This window comes from Nomascus leucogenys, chromosome X, assembly GCF_006542625.1.
Source record: "Nomascus leucogenys isolate Asia chromosome X, Asia_NLE_v1, whole genome shotgun sequence".
Taxonomy (NCBI): domain Eukaryota; kingdom Metazoa; phylum Chordata; class Mammalia; order Primates; family Hylobatidae; genus Nomascus; species Nomascus leucogenys.
In genome coordinates, this window is record NC_044406.1 from 41,385,026 (window position 1) to 41,411,663 (window position 26,638).

The following is a 26,638-nucleotide window of genomic DNA, read 5'->3' on the forward strand; positions in this document are numbered from 1 at the left end:
CAACTTACTGACTGGGTGACCTTGGGCAAGTTAACTCTCTGTGCTTCAGTTTTTTTCACCTATAAAATGAGGATCATAATATCTCTTTCATAGGCTTATTGTGAAGATTCAACAAATTAATATGCTCAAAAACACTTAAAGGAACATTATGAACAATTGAATGTCAATAAATTAGATAATTGAGATGAAATGGACAAATTCCTAGGAAGACACAAACTACCAAAACTGACTCAAGAAGAAAACAGAAAATCTGAATAGACCTATAACAAGATATCAAATCAATAATCAAAAACTACTCACAAAGTAAAGTCCAGGCCCAAATGGCTTCAATTCCATCCAAACATTTAAACAATAATTAATACCAGTTCTTCATTAACTCTTCAACGAAACACAAAATGTGCGAAGTTTCTAACTCATTAAATGAGGTCAGTATTACTCTGATACCGAAAACAGACAGACCCCACTAGAAAACTACAGACCAATACCTCTTATGAATATAGACGCAAAAATCCTGAGCCAAATACTGCAAACCAAATCCAGCAACATATAAAAGGATTACACACCACAAACAAGTGGAATTTATCCCAGGAATGCAAAATTAATTTAACACTCAAAATTCAATTTGCATACATCATATTAATAGAATAGAAAACAAAAACATGATCATCTCAAAAGATCCAGGAAAATCATTTGACTAAATCTAACCCTCTTTCATGATAAAAAGCACTTAACAAACAAGGAATAGAAAGGAGGTTCCTCAACCTGATAAAGGGCATCTACAAAAAACCCAAAGCTAACATCGTACTTGATGGTGAAAGACTGATACTTTCCCCCTAAGATCAGCGAGAAAACAAGAATGTCCAACACTTGATATTTCTATTCAACATTGTACTACAGGTTGTAACCAGGGCAAGTAGGCAAGAAAACTAAATAAAAGGCATCCAGTTTAGAAAAGTAAAAATATCTGTATTCACAGATGACATGATCTTATATAGAGAAAATCCTAAGGAATACACACACAAACTATTAGAACGAACAACTTCAGCAAGATTCCAGGACACAAAATCAATATACAAAAATCAAATGTGTTTCTGTATACTTGCAGTGAATACTGTGAAAATGAAATTAAGTAAACAATTCCATTTACCATAGTATCAAGAAGAAGAAAATGCTTAGAAATAAATTTAACAAACAAACATAAAACTTATACTCTGGAAACCGTAAAAACCATTGAAAAAACTAAATATCTAAATAGATAGACATCCATATTCATGAATTAGAAAACTTAATATTGTTAAGATGTCAGGCTGGGCACAGTAGCTCATGCCTGTAATCCCAGCACTTTGGGAAGTCGAGGCGGGCAGATCACTTCAGGTCAGGAGTTCGAGACCAGCCTGCCCAACATAGTGAAACCATGTCTCTACAAAAATACGAAAAAAAAAAAAAATAGCCTGGTGTGGTGGCCACACACCTGTAATCCCAGCTACTCGGGGAGGCTGAGGCATGAGAATTGCCTGAACCTGGGAGGTGGAGGTTACAGTAAGCCAAGATTGCACCACCACACTCCAGCCTGGGTGGCAGAGCAAGACTCTGTCAGAAAAGAAAAGAAAAGAAAAGAAAACCATATCAATACTTCCCAAGTTGATCCACAGATCCAAGGCAATTTGTACAAGAATCCCAGCTAGCTTGTTTGTAGAAATTGACAAGCTGATTCTTTTTTTTCTTTATATTTAAAGTTTTAGGGTACATATGCACAACGTACAGGTTTGTTATATATGTATACATGTGCCATGTTGGTGTGCTGCACCCAGTAACTCGTCATTTAACATTAGGTATATCTCCTAATGCTATCCCTACCCCTACCTCCACCCTACAACAGGCCCCGGTGTGTGATGTTCCCCTTCCTGTGTCCATGTGTTCTAATTGTTCAGTTCCCACCTATAAGTGAGAACACGCGGTGTTTGGTTTTTTGTCCTCGTGATAGTTTACTGAGAATGATGGTTTCCAGCTTCATCTATGTCCCTACAAAGGACATGAACTCATCATTTTTTATGGCTGCATAGTATTCCATGGTATATATGTGCCACATTTTCTTAATCCAGTCTATCATTGTTGGACATTTAGGTTGGTTCCAAGTCTTTGCTATTGTGAATAGTGCCGCAATAAACATACATGTGCATGTGTCTTTATAGCAGCATGATTTATAATCCTTTGGGTATATACCCAGTAATGGGATGGCTGGGTCAAATGGTATTTCTAATTCTAGATCCCTGAGGAATCACCACACTGACTTCCACAATGGTTGAACTAGTTTACAGTCCTACCAACAGTGTAAAAGTGTTCCTATTTCTCCACATCCTCTCCAGAACCTGTTGTTTCCTGAGTTTTTAATGATCGCCATTCTAACTGGTGTGAGATGGTATCTCATTGTGGTTTTGATTTGCATTTCTCTGATGGCCAGTGATGACGAGCATTTTTTCATGTGTCTGTTGCCTGCATAAATGTCTTCTTTTAAGAAGTGTCTGCTCATATCCTTCGCCCACTTGTTGATGGGGTTGTTTTTTTCTTGTAAATTTGTTTGAGTTCATTGTAGATTCTGGATATTAGCCCTTTGTCAGATGAGTAGATTGCAAAAATTTTCTCCCATTCTGTAGGTTGCCTGTTCACTCTGACAGTAGTTTCTTTTGCTGTGCAGAAGCTCTTTAATGAGATCCCATTTGTCAATTTTGGCTTTTGTTGCCATTGCTTTTGGTGTTTTAGACATGAAGTCCTTGCCCATGCCTATGTCCTGAATGGTATTGCCTAGGTTTTCTTCTAGGATTTTTATGGTTTCAGGTCTAACATGTAAGTCTTTAATCCATCTTGAATTAATTTTTGTATAAGGTGTAAGGAAGGGATCCAGTTTCAGCTTTCTACATATGGCTAGCCAGTTTTCCCAGCACCATTTATTAAATAGGGAATCATTTCCCCATTTCTTGTTTTTGTCAAGTTTGTCAAAGATCAGATGGTTGTGACAAGCTGATTCTAAAATTTATATAGAATTGCAAGGAACCCAAAATAGTCAAAACAATCTTGAAAAAGAAGAACAAAATTTGGAGGAGTCATACTTCCCAATTTCAAAACACAACATGAAGCTGCAATAATCAAGACAATATGGTACTGGCATAATGATAGTTAATGAGAGACATATAGATAAATGGAATAAAATTGAGAGTCCATATATAAACACATTTATGGTCAACTGATTTCCAAGAAGGGTGCCAAGACAATTAAGAAAGGTTAGTTTTCTCAACAAATAGTGCTGGAAAAACTGGATATCCACACTCAAAACAATGAAGTTAAGGCTGCTAATACACCACCAATAAAAATTAACTGAAAATAGATCAAAACCCTAAGTTAAGAGCTAAAACTTTAAAATTCTTAGAAGAAAACAAGTGTAAATTTTCTTAACCTGGGATTTGGCAGTGGTTTCTTAGGCATGACATCAAAATCATAAACAATAGAAGAAAAAATAAATTAGACTTCTTCAGAATTAAAAATTTCTGTACTTCAAAGGACGTCATCAACAAAGTGAAAAGATAACCCAAAAATGGATGAAAATATTTGCAACTCATATCTGATCAGGGACTTGTATCTAAAATATATAAAGAACTCTTACAACTCAACAATACAAAGACCAACAACTATTTACAATTATTATATGTCAATTAAAAATAAAATTAAAAAATTAAGAAATAAAAGCATAAAAAATGGGCAAAAGATCCAAACAACATTCCTCCAAAGAAGGATCAAATAGCCAATAAGCACATAAACGATGCTCAACATCATTAGTCAGAGAAATGCAAACCTAAAAACCACAATGAGATACCACTTCATACCCACCATGACGGGTGTTTAAAAAAAAAAAAAACACTGCCAGCTGGGCATGGTGGCTCACTCCTGTAATACCAGCACTTTGGGAGGCCGAGGCAGGCAGATGACCTGAGGTCAGGAGTTTGAGACCGGCCTGGCCAACATGGCAAAACCCCATCTCTACTGAAAATATAAAAATTAGCCAGGTGTGGTTGTGGGCACTTGTAATCCCGGCTACTTGGGAGGCTGAGGCACAAGAATCACTGGAACCCAGGAGGCAGAGTTTACAGTGAGCCAAGATCATGCCATTTCACTCCAGCCTGGGTGAAAGAGTGAGACTCTGTCTCAAGGAAAAACAAAAACAAAAACAAAACACTGCCACCATTCCATAGTGGCTATACCATTTTACATTTCCTCCAGTAAATACACTGCTGGAGGAAATGTAAAATGGTGTAGCCACTATGGAATACAGCTTGGCAGTTCCTCAATACATGGAGCACAGAATTACCATATGACCCAGCAACCACACTCCTAAGTATATACACAAAAGAATTGAAAACAAGTGTTCAAACAAAAAGGTATACACAAATATTCATAGCAGCACTATTCACAATAACCAAAAGGTAGAAACAATGCAAATATCTATCAACTGATGGATGGGTAAACCAAATGTGTTGTATATATGCAATGAAATATTACTTGGCAATTAAAAGAAATGAAGTACTGATAACCTGCTATGACATGGATAACCTCAAAAACATGCTAAGTGAAAGAAGCTAGACACAAAAGACCACACATTGTCTAATTCCATTTATATGAAACATCCAGAATAGGGAAATCTATATAGAGACAGAAAGTAGATTAGTGGTTGCCCAAAGCTGGGCAGGTTGTGGGTATTGAGAGGTGATAACCAAAGGTACAGGGTTTCTTTGGAGTTAATGAAAATGTCCTAAAATTGATTGTCATGGCTGTATAATTGTGAATATACTAAATACCACTGAATTGTATACTTTAAATTGGTGAACTGTTTGGTATGCAAATTATATCTCAATAAAGCTGTTACCAAAAAAAAAAGACTTAATGATTATACTTCTGTGATTACAGTGAGCTCTCAATAAATGGCAGCTATTACTAGTTTTCCTACTATTATTAGGGTCCTTTCCACTGAACCCTGAGTGAAGAGAAGAATGTTTATGGCATTCGTGAGGATTGCCCTGCTAAACTCAGAATGATGGTGGAGACAAGATGGCCGAATAGGAACAGCTCCAGTCTATAGCTGCCAGCGTGAGCAACGCAGAAGACGGGTGATTTCTGCATTTCCAACTGAGGTACTGGGTTCATCTCACTGGGGAGTGCTGGACAGTGGGTGCAGGACAGTGGGTGCAGCGCACCATGCATGAGCCGAAGCAGCGCGAGGCATCACCTCACCCGGGAAGCGCAAGAGGTCAGGGAATTCCCTTTCCTAGTCAAAGAAAGGGGTGACAGACAGCACCTGGAAAATCGGGTCACTCCCACCCTAATACTGTGCTTTTCCAACGGGCTTAACAAATGGCACACCAGGAGATTATGTCCCGCACCTGGCTCGGAGGGTCCTACGCCCATGGAGCCTCGCTCATTGCTAGCAGGCTGGGGTCAAACTGCAAGGTGGCAGCGAGGCTGGGGGAGGGGCGCCCGCCATTGCCCAGGCTTGAGTAGGTAAACAAAGCGGCCAGGAAGCTCAAACTGGGTGGAGCCCACCACAGCTCAAGGAGGCCTGCCTGCCTCTGTAGGCTCCACCTCTGGGGGCAGGGCACAGACAAACAAAAGACAGCAATAACCTCTGTAGACTTAAATATCCCTGTCTGACAGCTTTGAAGAGAGTAGTGGTTCTCCCAGCACGCAGCTAGAGATCCGAGAACAGGCAGACTGCCTCCTCAAGTGGGTCCCTGACCCCCGAGTAGCCTAACTGGGAGGCACCCCCAAGTAGGGGTGGACTGACACCTCACACGACTGGGTACTCTTCTGAGACAAAACTTCAAGAGGAACAATCAGGCAGCAACATTTGTGGTTCACCAATATCTGCTGGTCTGCAGCCCGCTGCTGATACCCAGGCAAACAGGGTCTGGAGTGGACCTCCAGCAAACTCCAACAGACCTGCAGCTCAGGGTCCTGACTGTTAGAAGGAAAACTAACAGAAAGGACATCCACACCAAAAACCCATCTGTACGTCACCATCATCAAAGACCAAAGGTAGATAAAACTACAAAGATGGGGAAAAAACAGAGCAGAAAAACCAGAAACTCTAAAAATCAGAGCACCTCTCCTCCTCCAAAGGAACACAGCTCCTCACCACCAACAGAACAAAGCTGGACGGAGAATGACTTTGACGAGCTGAGAGAAGAAGGCTTCAGAAGATCAAACTACTCCGAGCTAAAGGAGGAAGTTCAAACCAATGGCAAAGAAGTTAAAAACTTTGAAAAAAAATTAGATGAATGGATAACTAGAATAACCAATGCAGAGAAGTCCTTACAGGACCTGATGGAGCTGAAAACCATGGCATGAGAACTACGTGATGAATGCACAAGCCTCAGTAACCGAAGCGATCAACTGGAAGAAAGGGTATCAGTGATGGAAGACGAAATGCATGAAATGAAGCGTGAAGAGAAGTTTAGAGAAAAAAGAATAAAAAGAAACAAACAAAGCCTCCAAGAAATATGGGACTATGTGAAAAGACCAAATCTACATCTAACTGGTGTACCTGAAAGTGATGGGGAGAATGGAACCAAGTTGGAAAACACTCTGCAGGATATTATCCAGGAGAACTTCCCCAATCTAGCAAGGCAGGTCAACCTTCAGATTCAGGAAATACAGAGAATGCCACAAAGATACTCTTCGAGAAGAGCAACTCCAAGACACATAATTGTCAGATTCACCAAAGTTGAAATGAAGAAAAAAATGTTAAGGGCAGCCAGAGAGAAAGGTCGGGTTACCCACAAAGGGAAGCCCATCAGACTAACAGCTGATCTCTCGGCAGAAACTCTACAAGCCAGAAGAGAGTGGGGGCCAATATTCAACATTCTTAAAGAATTTTCAACCCAGAATCTCATATCCAGCCAAACTAAGCTTCATAAGTGAAGGAGAAATAAAATACTTTACAGACAAGCAAATGCTGAGAGATTTTGTCACCATCAGGCCTGCCCTAAAAGAGCTCCTGAAGGAAGCACTAAACATGGAAAGGAACAACCGGTACCAGCCACTGCAAAAACATGCCAAATTGTAAAGACCATCAAGGCTACGAAGAAACTGCATCAACTAACAAGCAAAATAACCAGCTAACATCATAATGACAGGATCAAATTCACACATAACAATACTAAGGTTAAATGTAAATGGGCTAAATGCTCCAACTAAAAGGCACAGACTGGCAAATTGGATAAAGAGTCAAGACCCATCAATGTGCTGTATTCAGGAAACCCATCTCACGGGCAGAGACACACATAGACTCAAAATAAAGGGATGGAGGAAGATCTACCAAGCAAATGGAAAACAAAAAAAGGCAGGGGTTGCAATCTTAGTCTCGGATAAAACAGACTTTAAACCAACAAAGATCAAAAGAGACAAAGAAGGCCATTACATAATGGTAAAGGGATCAATTCAACAAGAAAAACTAACTATCCTAAATATATATGCACCCAATACAGGAGGACCCAGATTCATAAAGGAAGTCCTTAGTGACCTACAAAGAGACTTAGACTCCCACACAATAATAATGGGAGTCTTTAACACCACATTGTCAACATTAGACAGATCAACGAGACAGAAAGTTAACAAGGATATCCAGGAATTGAACTCAGCTCTGCACCAAGAGGACCTAATAGACATCTACAGAACTCTCTACCCCAAATCAACAGAATACATATTCTTTTCAGCACCACACCACACCTATTCCAAAACTGACCACATAGTTGGAAGTAAAGCACTCCTCAGCAAATGTAAAAGAACAGAAACTATAACAAACTGTCTCTCAGACCACAGTGCAATCAAACTAGAACTCAGCATTAAGAAACTCACTCAAAACCGCTCAACTACATGGAAACTGAACAACCTGCTCCTGAATGACTATTGGGTACATAACGAAACGAAGGCAGAAATAAAGATGTTCTTTGAAACCAACGAGAACAAAGACACAACATACCAGAATCTCTGGGACACATTCAAAGCAGTGTGTAGAGGGAAATTTATAGCACTAAATGCCCACAAGAGAAAGCAGGAAAGATCCAAAATTGACACCCTAACATCACAATTAAAAGAACTACAAAAGCAAGAGCAAACACATTCAAAAGCTAGCAGAAGGCAAGAAATAACTAAAATCAGAGCAGAATGGAAGGAAATAGAGACACAAAAAACCCAAAAAATTAATGAATCCAGGAGCTGGTTTTTTGAAAGGATCAACAAAATTGATAGACCACTAGCAAGACTAATAAAGAAGAAAAGAGAGAAGAATCAAATAGATGCAATAAAAAATGAAAAAGGGGATATCACCACCGAGAATACTACAAACACCTCTATGCAAATAAACTAGAAAATCTAGAAGAAATGGATAAATTCCTCTACAAATACACCCTCCCAAGACTAAACCAGGAAGAAGTTGAATCTCTGAATAGACCAATAACAGGCTCTGAAATTGTGGCAATAATCAATAGCTTACCAACCAAAAAAGAGTCCAGGACCAGATGGATTCACGGCCGAATTCTACCAGAGGTACAAGGAGGAACTGGTACCATTCCTTCTGAAACTATTCCAATCGACAGAAAAAGAGGGAATCCTCCCTAACACATTTTATGAGGCCAGCTCCATCCTGATACCAAAGCCTGGCAGAGACACAAGCAAAAGAGAGAATTTCAGACCAATATCCTTGATGAACATTGATGCAAAAATCCTCAATAAAATACTGGCAAACCGAATCCAGCAGCACATCAAAAAGCTTATCCACCATGATCAAGTGGGCTTCATCCCTGGGATGCAAGGCTGGTTCAACATACACAAATCAATAAATGTAATCCAGCATATAAACAGAACTAAAGACAAAAAACACATGATTATCTCAATAGATGCAGAAAAGGCCTTTGACAAAATTCAACAACTCTTCATGCTAAAAACTCTCAATAAATTAGGTATTGATGGGATGTATCTCAAAACAATAAGAGCTATCTATGACAAACCCACAGCCAATATCATACTGAATGGACAAAAACTGGAAGCATTCCCTTTGAAAACTGGCACAAGACAGGGATGCCCTCTCTCACCACTCCTATTCAACATAGTGCTGGAAGTTCTGGCCAGGGCAATCAGGCAGGAGAAGGAAATAAAGGGTATTCAGTTAGGAAAAGAGGAAGTCAAATTGTCCCTGTTTGCAGATGACATGATTGTATATCTAGAAAACCCCATTGTCTCAGCCCAAAATCTCCTTAAGCTGATAAGCAACTTCAGCAAAGTCTCAGGATACAAAATCAATGTGCAAAAATCACAAGCATTCTTATACACCAATAACAGACAAACAGAGAGCAAAATCCTGAGTGAACTCCCATTCACAATCACTTCAAAGAGAATAAAATACCTGGGAATCCAACTTACAAGGGATGTGAAGGACCTCTTCAAGGAGAACTACAAACCACTGCTCAATGAAATAAAAGAAGATACAAACAAATGGAAGAACATTCCATGCTCATGGGTAGGAAGAATCAATACCGTGAAAATGGTCATACTGCCCAAGGTAATTTATAGATTCAATGCCATCCCCATCAAGCTACCAATGACTTTCTTCACAGAATTGGAAAAAACTACTTTAAAGTTCATATGGAACCAAAAAAGAGCCCACATCGCCAAGTCAATCCTAAGCCAAAAGAACAAAGATGGAGGCATCACACTACCTGACTTCAAACTATACTACAAGGCTACAGTAACCAAAAACAGCATGGTACTGGTACCAAAACAGAGATATAGACCAATGGAACAGAACAGAGCCCTCAGAAATAATGCCGCATATCTACAACTATCTGATCTTTGACAAACCTGACAAAAACAAGCAATGGGGAAAGGATTCCCTATTTAATAAATGGTGCTGGGAAAACTGGCTAGCCATATGTAGAAAGCTGAAACTGGATCCCTTCTTTACACGTTATACAAAATTAATTCAAGATGGATTGAAGACTTACATATTAGACCTAAAACCATAAAAACCCTAGAAGAAAACCTAGGCAATACCATTCAGGACATAGGCGTGGGCAAGGACTTCATGTCTAAAACACCAAAAGCAATGGCAACAAAAGCCAAAATTGACAAATGGGATCTAATTAAACTAAAGAGCTTCTGCACAGCAAAAGAAACCACCATCAGAGTGAACAGGCAACCTACAGAATGGGAGAAAATTTTTGCAACCTACTCATCTGACAAAGGGCTAATATCCAGAATCTACAATGAACTCAAACAAATTTACAAAAAAAAACAAACAACCCCATCAAAAAGTAGGCAAAGGATATGAATAGACACTTCCCGAAAGAAGACATTTATGCAGCCAAAAAAAAACATGAAAAAATGCTCATCATCACTGGCCATCAGAGAAATGCAAATCAAAACCACAATGAGATACCATCTCACACCAGTTAGAATGGCGATCATTAAAAGTCAGGAAATAACAGGTGCTAGAGAGGATGTGGAGAAATAGGAACACTTTTACACTGTTGGTGGGACTGGAAACTAGTTCAACCATTGTGGATGTCAGTGTGGTGATTCCTCAGGGATCTAGAATTAGAAATACCATTTGACCCAGCCATCCCATTACTGGGTATATACCCAAAGGATTATAAATCATTCTACTATAAAGACACATGCACATGTATGTTTATTGCGGCACTATTCACATTAGCAAAGACTTGGAACCAACCCAAATGTCCAACAATGATAGACTGGATTAAGAAAATGTGGCACATATACACCATGGAATACTATGCAGCCATAAAAAATGATGAGTTCATGTCCTTTGTGGGACATAGATGAAGCTGGAAACCATCATTCTCAGCAAACTATAGCAAGGACAAAAAACCAAACACTGCATGTTCTCACTCACAGGTGGGAATTGAACAATGAGAACACATGGACACAGGAAGGGGAACATCACACACTGGGGCCTGTTGTGGGGTGTGGGGAGAGGGGAGGTATAGCATTAGGAGATATACCTAATGTTAAATGACGAGTTACTGGGTGCAGCACACCAACATGGCACATGTGTACATATGTAACAAACCTGCGCGTTGTGCACATGTACCCTAAAACTTAAAGTATAATAATAATAATAATAATAAACAAAAAAAGAAACATAAAAAAAGTCAGAATGATGAAAGAAATTCAAAAGAAAATAATGCAGAGAATTAAGGTCAAAGTATGCATGCAAACTCCAGAATTCCATTTCAGCAGGAAACCAAGTAAGGCTAAATGCTAATCTTCTTTCTGCTGGGTAATTAGCAAAATATCCTGTGAACTGTGCATGTTATTTTCTAGAGTTACTCAATCTTTTTAGCTTACCCTTTGGTGTTCCCAGGAGTGATAATCCAAACATCTCACAATCAGTATGGCACTGCACCAACCAATCACTGTGGAAGCTAGCATGAAACAACCAGTACAATAGTACTGCTATGTGTTGGCTAAATAGCAGCCCTACATGTTTCCAAGAGATAGAGGATGTAGTTCTGTGCTCTGTGCCAGGCCTTCTGGCTAGCAAATAACTGAAAAGATGCTGTGTTAACATCACTCCACCTTGACCTCATAAGATTTTCAGAGGGGAAAAAGGCAATATGATTGACTGTAGCCCTGTAATAGCCAGCTATCTAATCTATTCAGATGCAGATTAGTCAATCCCTGAAGAATAATTCCCACTGGAATGAGGAGGGGATAAAGTCTTCCCAGAGGTAAATTATTTTTCCAATCCTAAATGGGAATGTGCATCTGTACTTGTAGAACCTGTGAACGGTACCTGTAACAGCTGAAAACCACATGTTTTTGCTCTAGGGAGATAGTAATTTATCTCCAATAACAAGGGACAAACCTCCCCTAAAGCTTCTAATGGAATAAGCAGACTGGCAAGCTACCAGTCAGCTGCTGAGAATCCCTGAAAAGTTAAGTTGTCTCCACACTATAAAGCACAGACTAGCTCAAACAGGTACTGAATTACTAAAAGACAGGAAAAGATGAGCACAAGGTCTTTTGGCAAATTTTCCAATGACAACAGCTCTTTCAATATGCACACACATTATGAAAGAGAAGAGACAGAAGAGGCCTGTAATTCTTCAGCAACCACAGCTGAGCCCACCTCAGCACCCAGGGTTAATGTGGTAGTCACCATTGTGGCTCGCTAAATATGTTCTCAATGGGGACAAAAGGATGTCACATACTCTACCATCTAAAATAATGCCCTCTGAGTCCCCTCTCACTCACCATTTCAGATTCCGCTTATTCTTTTTGGCCAGTCCAAGAGCACACGTGTTCCTGTTTATATTCTTGGAAACATCTTTTACAAACTCTTTATTGGCTTCTTTCTTGGGCTGGACAGGTTGACATTGAGAAGCCTGCAAAAAAAAAAAAAAAGGTGGGTTGGGGGGCAGGGGAAGAAGGAGGCAAGAAAATGAAGAAAACCACAAATTACCTAAAAGGTGGCTCTCATAGGAAAGTCCTGACCCACATAAGTTGGTTGGGTGTTCCCAGGAGTGATAATCCAAACATCTCACAACCAGTATGGCACTGGGCCAACCAATTACGGTGGAAGCTAGCATCAAACAACCAGTGCAGTAGTACTGGTATATGTTGGCTAACTAGCAGCCCTACGTGTTTCCAAGAGATACAGGATATAGTTCTGTGCTCTATGCCAGGCCTACTAGCTGGCCCATAACTGGAAAGATGCTGTGTTAACATCATACTCCACTTTGACCTCATAAGATTTTCAGAGTGGAAAAAAGGCAGTATGATTGACTTTGCTGTCTGGGTGTGCCTCTTCAGGATATACCTCTAACACTACATACTACCTATGATATATCTATCCCATCTCACTAAGTGGCATTTATTTAACTCAGGGCTTTGGGGAGTTCCACAGACTCTAATCCTGACTAACACTATCAAACAGTAGGAAAGATCATGGGACTGTTAATAATGTCACTAAAAATACACTTAAAGTTATGTCTTTAAAATGAAACAAACAGGCCAGTCACAGTGGCTCTTGCCTGCAGTCCCAGCACTTTGAGATGCCATGGTGGGAGGATCACTTGAGCCCAGGAGTTCAAGACCAGCCTGGGCAACATAGGGAGACCCTGTCACTACAAAATAATAATAATAAAAAAAAGCTCAGTGTGGTGGCACGTGCCTATGGTCCCAGATACTTGGGGGGAATGAGGTAAGAGGATCGCTTGAGTCCAGGAGGTTGAGACTACAGTGAGCTTCAACCACACTACTGTACTCCAGACTGAGTAACAGAGCAAGACCCTGTCTCAAAAAAGTTTTAAAAATTAAAAAATTAAATGACACAAATGAACCTAATTATATTTCAAATAAGTACCATAACTACATTAAAGGAAAAAAGAAAGCAGAAGAAAAGATCAGAAATAACCAATCCAAGTCACTTATAAATAGTATTTGACTACCACCTTCAAAGTATACATCCTCAATTAGGATAGGTCTTCAGGGGGTTTTAGATATTGCTAATAAATCTGGAACTCTTTTTAGTAGGTTTGTTTATTATAGTGGTTTGGATGAAGCCATTTTGAAACTCTTTTAGCTGTATTACAGTATTAAGTAAAGGTGTTGATGTTCTTGAGAGCCAGGGTTCTCATTATAGAACATACAAATAAAGATTAGTGAATCCAAGAAAGAATTTTATGTATTGAAATTGAAGCTGCACGAATTCATGATTTCCTAAATAGGTATATGTGTGTACATATACTAAATGCCCACATCAAAAAGCTAGAAAGATCTCAAATAGACAACCTAACATCATGACTAAAAGAACTGGAGAACCAAGAGCAAACAAACCCCAAAGCTAGCAAAAGACAAGAAGTAATCAAAATTCGAGTGGAAGTAAAGGAGAGAGAGACACAAAAAAACCTTTAAAAAAATCAACGAATCCAGGAGCTGGCTTTTTGAAAAAAAATTAATAAAACAGACAGACTGTTAGCTAGACTAATAAGAAAAGAGAGAAGAATAAAATAGACACAGTCAGAAATAAGGGGGATATCACCACTGACCCCACAGAAATACAAACAACCATCAGAGAATACTATAAACACCTCTATGCACATAAACTAGAAAATCTAGAAGAAATGGATAAATTCCTGGACACATACACCCTCCCAAGACTGAACCAGTTATACACATATATTTGCATATACAGACAAATGTATAAGTACACATTTGTATATATAAAAATACAGATATTTCCTAGCCCTGTCTGCAGAATGGGCAGAAAAAGCAGACACCCTAATAGGACATCTAGCATCAAGATCTTGGTATCTAATATCACTCCCCACTAAAGGGAACCAGAACTCTGGAGAAATGATTGACTCCAGGGCTTGGACAAAGGAGACATAAGATGAGTCTGGAACATCTTTTTAAGCTGGAAAGAAAATGCTCAAAAAATTATGAGAGCATGTCACAAGGACACGGTAGTGAGATTGAAGGCACTCCTAACTGGCCAAAGATGGGGCAATTTGAGCACCAAAATAAAGTATAATAATGAACAGTAAACCTCTGGAAAATATGAATTCATGAGTCCATACTGATAATAAACAGTGGAGAAGGGAAGGCTCATGCTTGTAGAGTATGTCCTACAGATTCCTTACTAGTTGCAAGAGAAAAAAGATAAACGATAATGATACAGTACAAAAACCAGGCAACATCTTGAACAAGTGATCAAAATTAACATCATCAATGAAAGACAGACATCCTGTGCCTCCAGATATGATACTTTGAGAAGGATAGCAAGAACATCACCTACACAGTATCCTAGCCAAGAATGTATCAATCTAGTCACAAGCAAACATTAGACAAAATCAAAATGAGGACTTTTTCTATTTTACAAAGTGGGGAGTTGGGTGGGACTGTATCCTCAAAAATGGCAACGTCATTAAAAAAAAAGGCTATGGAAATGTTCCAGATTAAGAGGCTAAAAAGACAAGTAAATACAATACATGATCCTAGCCTGGATCCTTTACTGGAGGGGAAAACATGCTATAAAGGTTGTTATAAGTTCAACTGACAAAATTGGAATATAGATGACTGATTACACAAAACTGCTATATCAATGTAAATTTAGAAAATTGATAAGTGTATTGTGGTTATATAAGACAATTTCCCTATTCTTAGGAAATACACACTGTACTTAGGGGTAAAGGGAGCATGACATATACAAGCAAATGAGAAAGCACGTGGGACAAAATGTCAACAATAAGTAATCTATTAAAGGGTATACTGGTGTTCTTTGTACAATTTTAATTTTTGCAACACTTCATAAATTTGAAGTTATTTCCAAATTAAATGTAGAAAAAAAAGTATGTCTTTGTATCATCAGATCATAACAAACAACTACAGTCCAATAGGAAATTCTTTCTTAGGACCTCAAGTCATCTACCTCTGCTTTTCAAAGAGCTTGGCACAGTCACCATTTTAACTTCACCTGAAGTTTTGCAAACTCCTTATATGTACAATCAAGATTCAGAATGGGAAAACAGGCACATTCATGGCAAGAAAGAGGTGGAGATCATAATTCCCAGGATGAAACTCTCTACTTGCCATACATGCAGGCACAAAGCACTGATATTTTCAAGTTTAAGCTCAAGGGGACCTTTACTTGTACTTCCCCATAATTCTTTCACTATAAAATAGGAAAATAGAAGTGAAGGTTGGGTGTGGTGGCTCACACCTACAATCGCAGCACTTTGGGAGGTTGAGGCAGGAGGATTGCTTGAGCCTAGGAGTTCAAGACCAGCCTGAGCAATATGGCAAAATCCCATCTCTACAAAAAGAATACATAAATTAGCTGGGCATGGTGGCAAGCACCTGTAGTCCCAGCTATTCAGGAGGCTGAGGCTGCAGTGAGCTGTGATCATGCCAGCTTGGGCAGAAGAGCAAGACTTTATCTCAAAAAAATAAATAAAATAACGTATATAAATAAAAATAAATGAAAGTTCTACTTACACAAAACCATTTAGGCAAACATGGATATAGGCCCTATCTCCTTGTCTACTGGCTTAGCACCAGTTCTTAAATATCACAAGTCCTTCCCATGCTAGAAATGATAAGGGAGAGGAAAAGAAAAACTCACAGCAGATTAACTAATTAAAACAGATTAACTCTTTTTGGCAGGCCAGGATCTCACTGTGGCAAATGTTGAGAAGAACACAGGGATGAAGACATGGAGACCTAATAATACTGACTGTAAGAAGCAAATTATCATATAGGGAACCTCCAAAACCCAGAGAGAAAGGAGCCCTCAACTGTCAAATAGATGAGCTCAGATATCTGCAGTAATGTCCAACCCTAGGAATGGCTTAGGTACATTGTAATGATGGAACTGTCTCTGGAAGGCACCAAAGACCATTCAAGGTAACCAAGGTAAATCTTCAGAACTTGAGTGCAAATGGTAAATGGGCTTTCTGAGCAGCTAGAGAGCTAGAAGCAGAGACTCTACTCAGAGATCCCTTGCTCCCCTGCCCCTTAACCCCATGGGGATATGGCCAAACGGATGCTCAATTCAGCTGGAGAATCAGGAGGGTCCTAGATACCTGCATGGATTTCCCATTGTTGATACAGTTCATGTATATCTGTTCTTTGTGAATGGTAAGATAAACTCATGAAAAAAGGGACTGAGACGTCACAAGAAAGTTTCTCATGCGCTGTGATACTTTACTGCTGTGATCTGAATATTTGTGTCCCTTTGAAATTCATTATGTTGAAACCTAATCTCCAATGTGATGCTATTAAGAAATAGGCCTTTTGAGAAGTGATTAAGTCATGAGAGCACAGCCCTTGTGAATGGGATTAGTGCCCTTATAAAAGAGGCCCGAGGAAGCTTGTTTGCCTCTTCCGCCACATGAGGGCACAGGCAAAAGATGTCATCCATGAGGAATGGGCCCTCACCAGATACCAAATCTGCCAGCACCTTGATCTTGAACTTTTCAGCCTCCAGAACTGTGAGCAATAACTTTCTGTTGTTTTTAAGTTACCCAGTCTAAGGTGTTTTGTGATAATTGCCCACATGGACTAAGACACTTTCCTTTCACAGTGTCACTGTACTCCCATCAGGGACTTGGAGGGGCCAAGGGAAGTTACACTAAGATAGGCTGCATCTGCTCCTGATTTGTGGCTATCTTATTTCAGCCAAATTCTGTATCCATGGTTAAATAAGTCAGGAAATTAATCTAACCGTACAAGTGTGTGTGTGGGAAGGGGCTCTTTCTACCAATTGATAGTAAATCTGAAATTATGCAGAAAGCTGTAACTTAAAAAACCATGTTGTAATCTGTATAGGGAAGAGATTGTATTTGCAGAAAGGTGACCATACAGAAACTAAAGAGCAGGGAGCTAAAGGAAAGAACTTTACCAATGCTTATCCAATTATGCCCAAGGGAGTAAAACACTATTTAGTAGATACAAGTATTCTGGTAGCTACATAAGTATACTACATAATGCAGGGCAAGAATAGTTCACGAGGATAATCTATAGCCTAGATAATACAGACTTCAAAACCAACATTGGTGAAGTCCTCATCTATAAAGAAGAGATTATAGTATTTACCTCATAGGATTACATGAGGATTAAGTGAGCTGATGCAGGATAACATGCTTAGCATAGTGCCTGACACATGGTAAGCACCCAGTAGATGTATCAGTTATTACTATTTTCTAAGACAAAGATTGCCTTTGGCCTGATTCTATATTCGATTAACAACATTCTATTAATTCTGATTTTTACTGGTACCTTAATAATACCAGAAGGGAGGTTACTTGAGAGAATTCTAGCCAAAATTGAATTTCTAGATCTTCATAAAGACTGGATCATGGAACTATGGTTCTCAACAGTTCTGTATATCTGGAGGCAGTTTTGATTATCACTATGACTGGGCTGCTGGTGGAATTTAATGCCTGAGGACCAGGGGTGCTAGTTGAGATCAGTCCTACACAACAGAAAAATTGTCCTGCTCAGAATGTCCATAATGTGTGAATTGATAAACACTGCACTAGACTACAATGATTCCACCAAAATACTTACCTCGAAGGCCTGGACAGTCACCTCTGGACTTTATCTAAATGCAAAATTCCATAGTTCTCATAGCTATCTGCAATTTCATATCTGATAATCACTGTCTGCTGCTTCCAGAGAACTCCACCAATTGCTCCAGATGGTAGGTGCCAGGAACAGAGCCCCTGCAGTTTCTGAAACTGGGTCATTGGTCCCAAATAAAATTTGCTGTCAACATTCCAGAGAGGGTCTGGTAAAGCGGAAAGGTCCCTCAAGAAACAGCATGTCTAAGCCTTATGCAAAACCATAGCAAAGAATTGGACTAGCATACTCACATTAGTGAGATCTTCAAAAGCTGATCTCTTTTTGAGTGCTCCCTGAAGTGAAGATGGAGACTCCTGAAGTGAAGATGGAGATATCTTCGTTTGGCAATTCTCCCCTGTCTAAAAAAGTAAAAGAGGTAAACGAATATATCCAATTGTGAAGAGTCTCTTCAGGGACTTTGGGTCCTCTTTAGGGCTCAGGGGAACTCCAGAATCTCAAAGTAACTGAGGATGCATATAATAAACCCAAATAAACTATAACAAAAGGAAATTCTGGCACTCAGAGCTGTTTATTAAGTCCCTAAAGGTGGTAGACATTGATAATGGGGTAAGTCTATGAAGAGGCAAGATGACCTTCAGTGTAACTCACAAAATGGGCAAAATATAGCTCAGTAAAGCTCATTTCTCCTCTTACTTCTCTCATACTTACAGTTATCCTATCCAAGGTAGACCAGTACCACCCCTACCATTCCTAGTCATTCCTTTAATATAGATGTTTCAGGTAGATCAGTTTAATAATTTAACAAATATCTAAGTGTCTCTTATGTTAAGCAGCTTTTTCAGGTAGATCAGTTTAATAATTTAACAAATATCTAAGGGTCTCTTATGTTAAGCAGCTTTTAAAACAGCAGTCCCTAACCTTTTTAGCACCAGGGACCGGTTTCATGGAAGACAAATTTTCCACGGACACTGGGGTTGGCTGGTTTTGGGATGATTCAAGCACAATACATTTATTGTGCACATCTATTATTACATTGTAATATATAACAAAATAATTATACAACTCACCATAATGTAGAATCAGTGGGAGCCCTGAGCTTGTTTTCCTGCAACTAGATAGTCCCATCTGGGGGAAATGGGAGACAGTGACAGATCATAAGGCATTAGATTCTCATAAGGAGTGCACAACCTTGATCCCTCGCATGCGCAGTTCACAATAGGGTTCATGCTTCTATGAGAATCTAATGCCACTGCTGATCTGACAGGAGGTGGAGCTCAGGAAGTAATATGAGTGATGGGGAGTGGCTATAAATACAGATGAAGCTTTGCTCACTCACTGCTCACCTCCTGCTGTACAGTTGGGTTCCTAACAGGCCACAGACTAGTACTGGTCCGTGGCCCAGGGGTTGGGGACCCGTTTTAAAAGACATTACCAGTAAGGATAACAGCACACACATCTAGATACTGCTCCAGGATCAGCTCTTTACTAACTGTTGACCTTGGACAAGTCACTTAATCTCTAATCCTCAATTTTCTTATCAGTAAAGCTGGATAACTTGCCTTACAGTCCTTGAAGATTAAATAAGACAATACATGTTTTTTAAAAGTTCGTATGAACTGTAAATGGGCAGAAATAGTATTTAAAATAATGTAGTCTGATATGATTGTAAACCTCACAAGGAAAATTTTATATTAAAAACAAAGTTTAGTAATCCAGATTAATCTCTGATTGTTAGTATATATAAAGGAGGGGCCGGGGAAGGGAAGGGGGATGAATATTTTGAAGCAGAAGGGGCTTTTTTTCCCCACATATTCTGTATCTGTGCTTGCCTTACCCCATTCCCAAATGAGTAAGACCATCTCTATAGGGTTAGAGGTTAGGGCAAATCACACTATAGGAGTCTTCTACCCCCTAACAGCTTTATGTGGTAAAAATCTCCTAAGTCTCAGACTGCCCTTATGAAATTCTGAGAACAAATCTGCCCTACCTGTATCAGAGAGTTGTTATAATGTGAAGCAGGACACTGGGATCAGACCATTTGCTCTGTTCTTCAGCTGTACCATTAACACTTAATACATGGCACAGTGAGTTACCAGAATTGGATTCATGACACAATAAACCAATCCAGCACAGACAGCAATCTTAAAAGAGCTGGGGCCGCACGCGGCGGCTCATGCCTGTAATCCCGGCACTTTGGGAGGCTGAGGCGGATGGATCTTGAGGTCAAGTGATTGAGACCATTCTGGCCAACACGGGGAAACCCTGTCTCTACTAAAAATACAAAAATTAGCTGAGCGCGGTGGCGCATGCCTGTAGTCCCAGCACTTTGGGAGGCTGAGGCGGATGGATCATGAGGTCAAGTGATTGAGACCACGCTGGCCAACACGGGGAAACCCCGTCTCTACTAAAAATACAAAAATTAGCTGGGCACGGTGGTGCATGCCTGTAGTCCCAGCTACTCAGAAGGCTGAGGCAGGAGAATTGCTTGAACCTGGGAGGCAGAGGTTGCAGTGAGCTGAGATCGTGTCACTGCACTCCAGCCTGGTGACAGAGCAAGACTCCGTCTCAAAAAAACAAACAAACAACAACAACAAAAAAAAAAACCAAAAAACAAAAAAAAAAAAACGAGATGAGGGCCAGGCACAGTGGCTCAGGCCTGTAATCCCAATCCCAGTACTTTGGGAGGCCGAGGCGGGTGGATCACGAGGTCAGAAGTTCAAGACCAGCCTGGCCAAGATGGTGAAACCCCGTCTCTACTAAAAATACAAAAATAAGACGGGCATGGTGGCAGGCGCCTGTAATCCCAGCTACTCAGGACGCTGAGGCAGGGAATTGCTTAAACCCGGGAGGCGGAGGTTGCAGTGAGCCGAGATCGTGCCACTGCACACCAGCCTGGGTGACTGAGCGAGACTCCATCTCAAAACAAAACAAAACAAACCAAGCTGAGAAGAATTACTTCCATTTTGTAATTGATTAAGCCAAGACATAAGTAAGCTATTAGTCTTTCATCTAGCTGATGATAAATAATCCTACTAGAAATTAGCCAAAAATGAAACATTATTTTCTCAGAAATTAGCTAAGAAATAAACTGTTATCCAATTCCTATTTAATATTACTGGTAGAAATAATTGACCCCAAATAAAATTATAGCTGAAACTGAACTCAATAAAACTTAATTTGCAAAATGTACTCCAAGAAAGTTGGTTTTGGAAAAATAATTGCCACTAAAGAAAAGTTATAATGGCAGAACACTAATCCGAAAATTTGATGTCGACAACAATCTGATCAATATATCAAATCTTTCACGAAAAACTTACATAGGAAAAAATTTGGCACCTCCGTGAAAATCATTTTAGTAAAATAAACAAGATTAGAAAATGTTTATCTGTGCTCAGAGAAAACCAATCAAGGAAATTAAATTCACCTAATGATGTTTTGCTCCAGGAAATACTCTCTTGATGCCAATTCATCAGTGCTAGTATAATTCTGATTAAAATATGTATGATGATGAGCACAGAATATCCTAAGGTTAGAACATCAAACTATCAATAAAGTCAAAACAGCAGAGTCAAAATATACCCATTCTTCAAATTTAATAGCTATAAAAAGCATAATAATATATGTGCTGATATAATCTTCACACTCTCCCCAGAATATACCAAACAGTCTTTCAGCAAGGTGCTTGGAGCTTCTCAGAGAAAGTAAGAATATAGACATGATCATTAATGAGGACTGAGTGTTGTTCAGTTTTGAGGGTTATGGAGGGTGGCCTTCATTTGAGCCCTGCATTTATGGGAAAGAAGAGTCCATACTTTCTCCCCGAGTTCTAATTTGCTGGCATTCTCCAACTACAAGGGCTGCCACCCCTCCCCACTTTCTCAGGTTAAACCAGACATATTTCAAAAGACTCACAGGTGAGAATAGGTACTGAGCCAACACAGGAAGAGACTACCAAAGATATTGTTGGGAAAGACAGCTTGCTCTAACCTTTTCAGATGGGTCATGATGACTGGGCACAATTTTGCTGGACTGAGATTTCTTAGGCACAGGTTTGGAGCTCTGGGGTGGTAGTGGAAGTAGCATCTCTTAGATTCAGCTGCGTCTTGTCCAAGACAGGGCTGCAATCAGAAAGAGGCTCTTTAACACCATTCACCAGAAACACCATAAATTCTCTGAAAATTCTTGAGAAAACCCAGTCTATCTATAGCATCCCTAGGAGAAAACAGACTTTGATGTTGGGCAGATCTGGATTCAAATCTTGGTTTTATCACAATTAACCTCAGGCAAGTGACTGACTTAAAATCTCTGGGCTTCAGTTACCTCATCTGTAAAATGGAGATAAGTATACCTACCTCTGCAGGGTGTTGTTCAAATTAAATGAGACACTTTATGTAAAAAGCCAAGCACAGTGCCTACCATCCTCTGTGAACGCTGGGATGTTGTCTAGCCCCTAGTTTAGGCCTAGCAACACTGGGGACAAATTACATAGGAGTTTTGCATTGAAAACAATGAAGAACATGACAGCTCATATAGTATGGAGGCAAGCTGGTAGAGCCAATGTTCTTTAAAAGGCATGGGGTCCTGGCAAAGCAATTATGACCCTACAGAGAAAACAATAACTGCACACACATGTATTCGTGATAGGCCAGGCAGCATTCAAAGGCTGCGTTCAATCAGAAGAAACTGTAATCCAGTTCCAGACACCTGGAAGGAACAAAAAATTCAAAAGATGAGATTATAGCAAAATAAACTAACTTATTAAAAAATCATTTGACGTAAGAACTTGATCTTGGATTTCCCAGCCTCCAGAACTGTGAGAACTAAATGCCACCCAGTCCATGGCACTTTATAGCAGCGCAAACTAAGTGCTATAGAAACATAATGGAAAGTCAGTAATCTTGTTGGGGACAGGGGCTGGAGGAAGGCTTCACAAAGGAAGTAACATGTGATCAGGACTTAAAATGACAAACAGGTTCCCAAGTTGACTGGGAGGTTTCCAGGCAAAGAAAGCCTGAGCCCAGGCAGAGGCATGAACATACAGAGTTCAGGGATGTCCTAGTTGTCTGGAGTAGGGAGCATAAATAACATGCTGGGGAGGGGTTAGAATGAGGCTGAAAAGCTAGGCTGGGACCAGGCTGGTAAGAAAAGGAAACAGAAAAGTCTGCAGCTTGAGGGGAAAGTTTAAGAAAGGAGAAAGGCTGATTTGGGTTTCGCTTTGGATGGAGAAGGATGAAACATTTTGTAGGTGAGGAAAAGCCAGTATAAGTATATGCATTCACATATGTTACCAAGGTTGATTCTCACAACAAAACCATGAGGCTAAGCAAGGCAGGTACAATTCTATTTTACAGTCTCAGATGAAGTAAGTAACTTACTACCCAGGACAAACTATTAAGGGGCATAGGCTGCCCAGCTTTTTCCAGGGCAATTTCTAAAATACCATGACGTCTCTTTGATCACACTCAAAAACATTCCAAAACAGTGAAAGGCCACAGTATGAGGAGGTAGAATGAGCACAGGTCTTGGAGTTTGAATAACTGGACTTCTAAGCCAGCCAACTTAGCATTTCTGAGCCTCAGTTTCCTCATTTTCAAAACAGTTATAATACCACTTACTTGCAGAGGACTTGTGTGGCTCAAATGCAAATTTACATGTACGAAACCTGATGCATGGCAGGTATTTAATAAATACTGCCTTACTCCCCTCTTCTTCTATCAAATCCAAACCTATATTCCATCTCATTCCTCAAACCTCAGCCAAGCAGCAATAAAGCTAAATTGGGTGCACCCACCCTTAACTGCACTGTATGAAAATCACTTACTCCACTATTATTATTTACACCTCATAAATTTTTTTTTATGGATGACCAAAGGCTCACACTCTGAAACCTTTACCTTTTAAAAGGAAAAAGAAATACGGAGTCCACAGGCTAGAAAACTCTCAGCTGGTAACATACAGGTTAACTAAATCTCAGAGAAAATAGGTTATTTAAATGATGGTCATATACCCCATTTATTATCCTGAACACTAATCATTTGCATTGAGGGACAGATGCACTGACTTAGGTAAACTAATTTTCCCAGGGGGAAGGGGAGGAGAGGGGATTGACACTATCAAAAAGATCCTTTCATAAAAGGACACTCTCTGAGAAACACTCTCAACTTCTGCCACCTACAGAACCCTGAGCCTTGGGCAAGAAAATTAGAATCCTTTCCCCTTTTCAGACTTTCCATTTCCCCTACATACACACTGGCAAGTGTTGCAGACTCCATTGGACCTCCCAGGGCTGGTGCTGAAACCAACACAGGGGCAGCAGGGCTAAGCTGATCAAAACAGTCTACAAGAAGTAGTAGCAACTTCATTTTTTATATAAAGGGAGGTTACAGACAGCAAGGCTCTGGGGAGAGAACACAGCATTGTGTCAATAAAACAGCACTGGGCTGGGAAGGATGCCTAAGGTCTAGTTTTGGCCCTGCTCTTAGTTGGCTGGGTGACACTGGGCAAGTCCCTTTCCCTCTCTGGGACCCAGTTTTCCCACCCAATAAAACGAAGCGGTGGAACCTCTTCGCTATTCAATGTGGTCAATGGACAAGCAATATTAGCATCACCTGGAAATTTGTTAGCAATTTAAAACCTCAGGCCCCAAACTAGACCCATCAAATCAAAATCTGCAAATTAACAATATTCCCAGGTGATTTCTATGCACGTTAAGATTTAGGCGCCGCTGTTCTAGGGTCCCCTCTACCTCTGATCTTCTACGATTCTAAGCGTAGCAGAGGGTGGTGAGAAAGCCAAAGCTGAAGGTGGTTGCCGGTGGGAACAGAAAAGAGCCAGTGAAGATAAAAGGTTAACAATAGAGTGAGGATACGTGTGTCCATCCTCCCTTCATATCCTTCAACCTGTAGCTCAAAAGACATGCTGCAAGTAGCATTTTATGACTTAAATATGTCTGATCCCTCTGCACTTGTAGATGAAATTAATCCTGCACACTTTCACTTGTGAAAAGACGTTTTGTAAAAGTACTCTGATTCAGGCACGTGTACTAATTGCTCCATCTAAAAGCTGGGACCCAGTCTCGTTTGCTTTGCCATCTCACTCCTTAACAAACACTCCCCCTGCCCAACCTTGTACAGGGCTCACTCCACAGGCTGCTGATCGAGAGGAGATTGAAAAGTTTCCTTACAGGAACGCCGCACATCCCAGCAACAGAATTCAGCAAGGGGCTGGAGTGACGCCCAAGGACCCACTGGCAGGCGACAGAGCTGGACGCTGGAGCCAGCAGTACTTGCCCAAAGGCGCCTACCTCACACCGAGATTGAAGACAGACAGCAAAGACCATCGATGCACCCCTATACCAGGAGAGGCCAAGGAAATGAACGGAGCTCCTTACTATAGCGACTCGAGTCAGTCTCAACCTGACTCCTGCGCCCCTCCACCAGCCCAGTTGGGATTTTGAAAACTACAGCCGTCATGAAGTACAGTGGTGATTGGCCAGCAGAGGACCAATCAGCGTGCACAGCTGCGACACGCGAAAGCCTAACAGGAAGGGGTGGAGCTGGGTATTTTAAAATCCAACTCTGCCTCTGAAGGACCTCGCAGTAGGGTGTTGTTTCTAGTATAATTGGTTGGACCAGGCTGGGCTGACACGCAGGGAGTATCGGGTCTCTTTAAAGACGCGTTTTTGGCCAGGCGCGGTGGCCCACTCCTGTACTCCCAGCTCTCTGGGAGAGCAAGTTGGGGCGCATCGCTTGAGCACAGGAGTTGGAGATGAGCCTGGGCAACATGAAAAAACCCCGTCTCTACAAAAGATACAAAAATTAGTTGGGGCGTAGTGGTGCGTACCTATAGTCCCAGCCACTTGGAAGGCTGAGGTGGTAGGATCACTTGAGCCCGGGAGGCAGAAGTTGCAGTGAGCAATGATTGTGCCACTGCTCTCCAGCCTGGGTGACAGACTGAGACCCTGTCTCAAAAAAATAAAATAAAAGACGCGTTTTCATTTAAATAATCTTGCCAGAGGATGGGAAGAGCAGAGCAGCTGTATGATGCAGGTACGGGTCTATTAAAACATTAATATTAATAACCCCTTATAGAGTCAAGCATTAACTCCTGCAGGCTTCACAAATAGCCTTGTGGAGGAAGCAAGGCAGAAGTTACTGCCCCTATTTTATGAATGAGCACCCGAAGTGCAGAGAGCTAATAGTAGTTAAGTTAATTCAGCACGTGCTACCCACTATAAAATTTTTTATTGCTTTAAATCCTGTCCAAAAACAAGATACTTGTATTATTGTCATTTTACAGATGACAAAACTGTAGTTTGCTAATAGCTCAATATCTCATTCATTTCATTCATACATTAGTTCAATTGTTTAACAAATATTTATTGATCACCTGCTTTGTGCCAGGAACTAGAATACATATGTGTATATATATATAAAATATATATTATATAATATATATAATATATAATATATAATCCCAGGCCCTC

The 26,638-nt window shown here is 40.3% G+C and overlaps 1 protein-coding gene across 2 annotated transcripts in view; it reads right to left on the bottom strand.

Moving 5' to 3' along the window:
- Nucleotides 1–26,638, bottom strand: part of CCNB3 (cyclin B3) — an 88,752-nt gene that overhangs the window by 48,649 nt on the left and 13,465 nt on the right. Inside the window, exons 2-5 of one of the 2 annotated variants that reach the window (XM_003276862.3) lie at nucleotides 22,783–22,857; nucleotides 22,141–22,271; nucleotides 18,444–18,551; nucleotides 12,322–12,452 (exon numbers count right to left, since the gene is read on the bottom strand). In XM_003276862.3, coding sequence (XP_003276910.1) covers nucleotides 12,322–12,452; nucleotides 18,444–18,551; nucleotides 22,141–22,236 — 335 coding nt within the window. In that variant the 5' untranslated portion in view covers nucleotides 22,237–22,271; nucleotides 22,783–22,857. Of the gene's footprint in view, nucleotides 1–12,321; nucleotides 12,453–18,443; nucleotides 18,552–22,140; nucleotides 22,272–22,782; nucleotides 22,860–26,638 lie in introns of those variants that run through there. The other variant, XM_030806884.1, reaches the window with a different exon arrangement.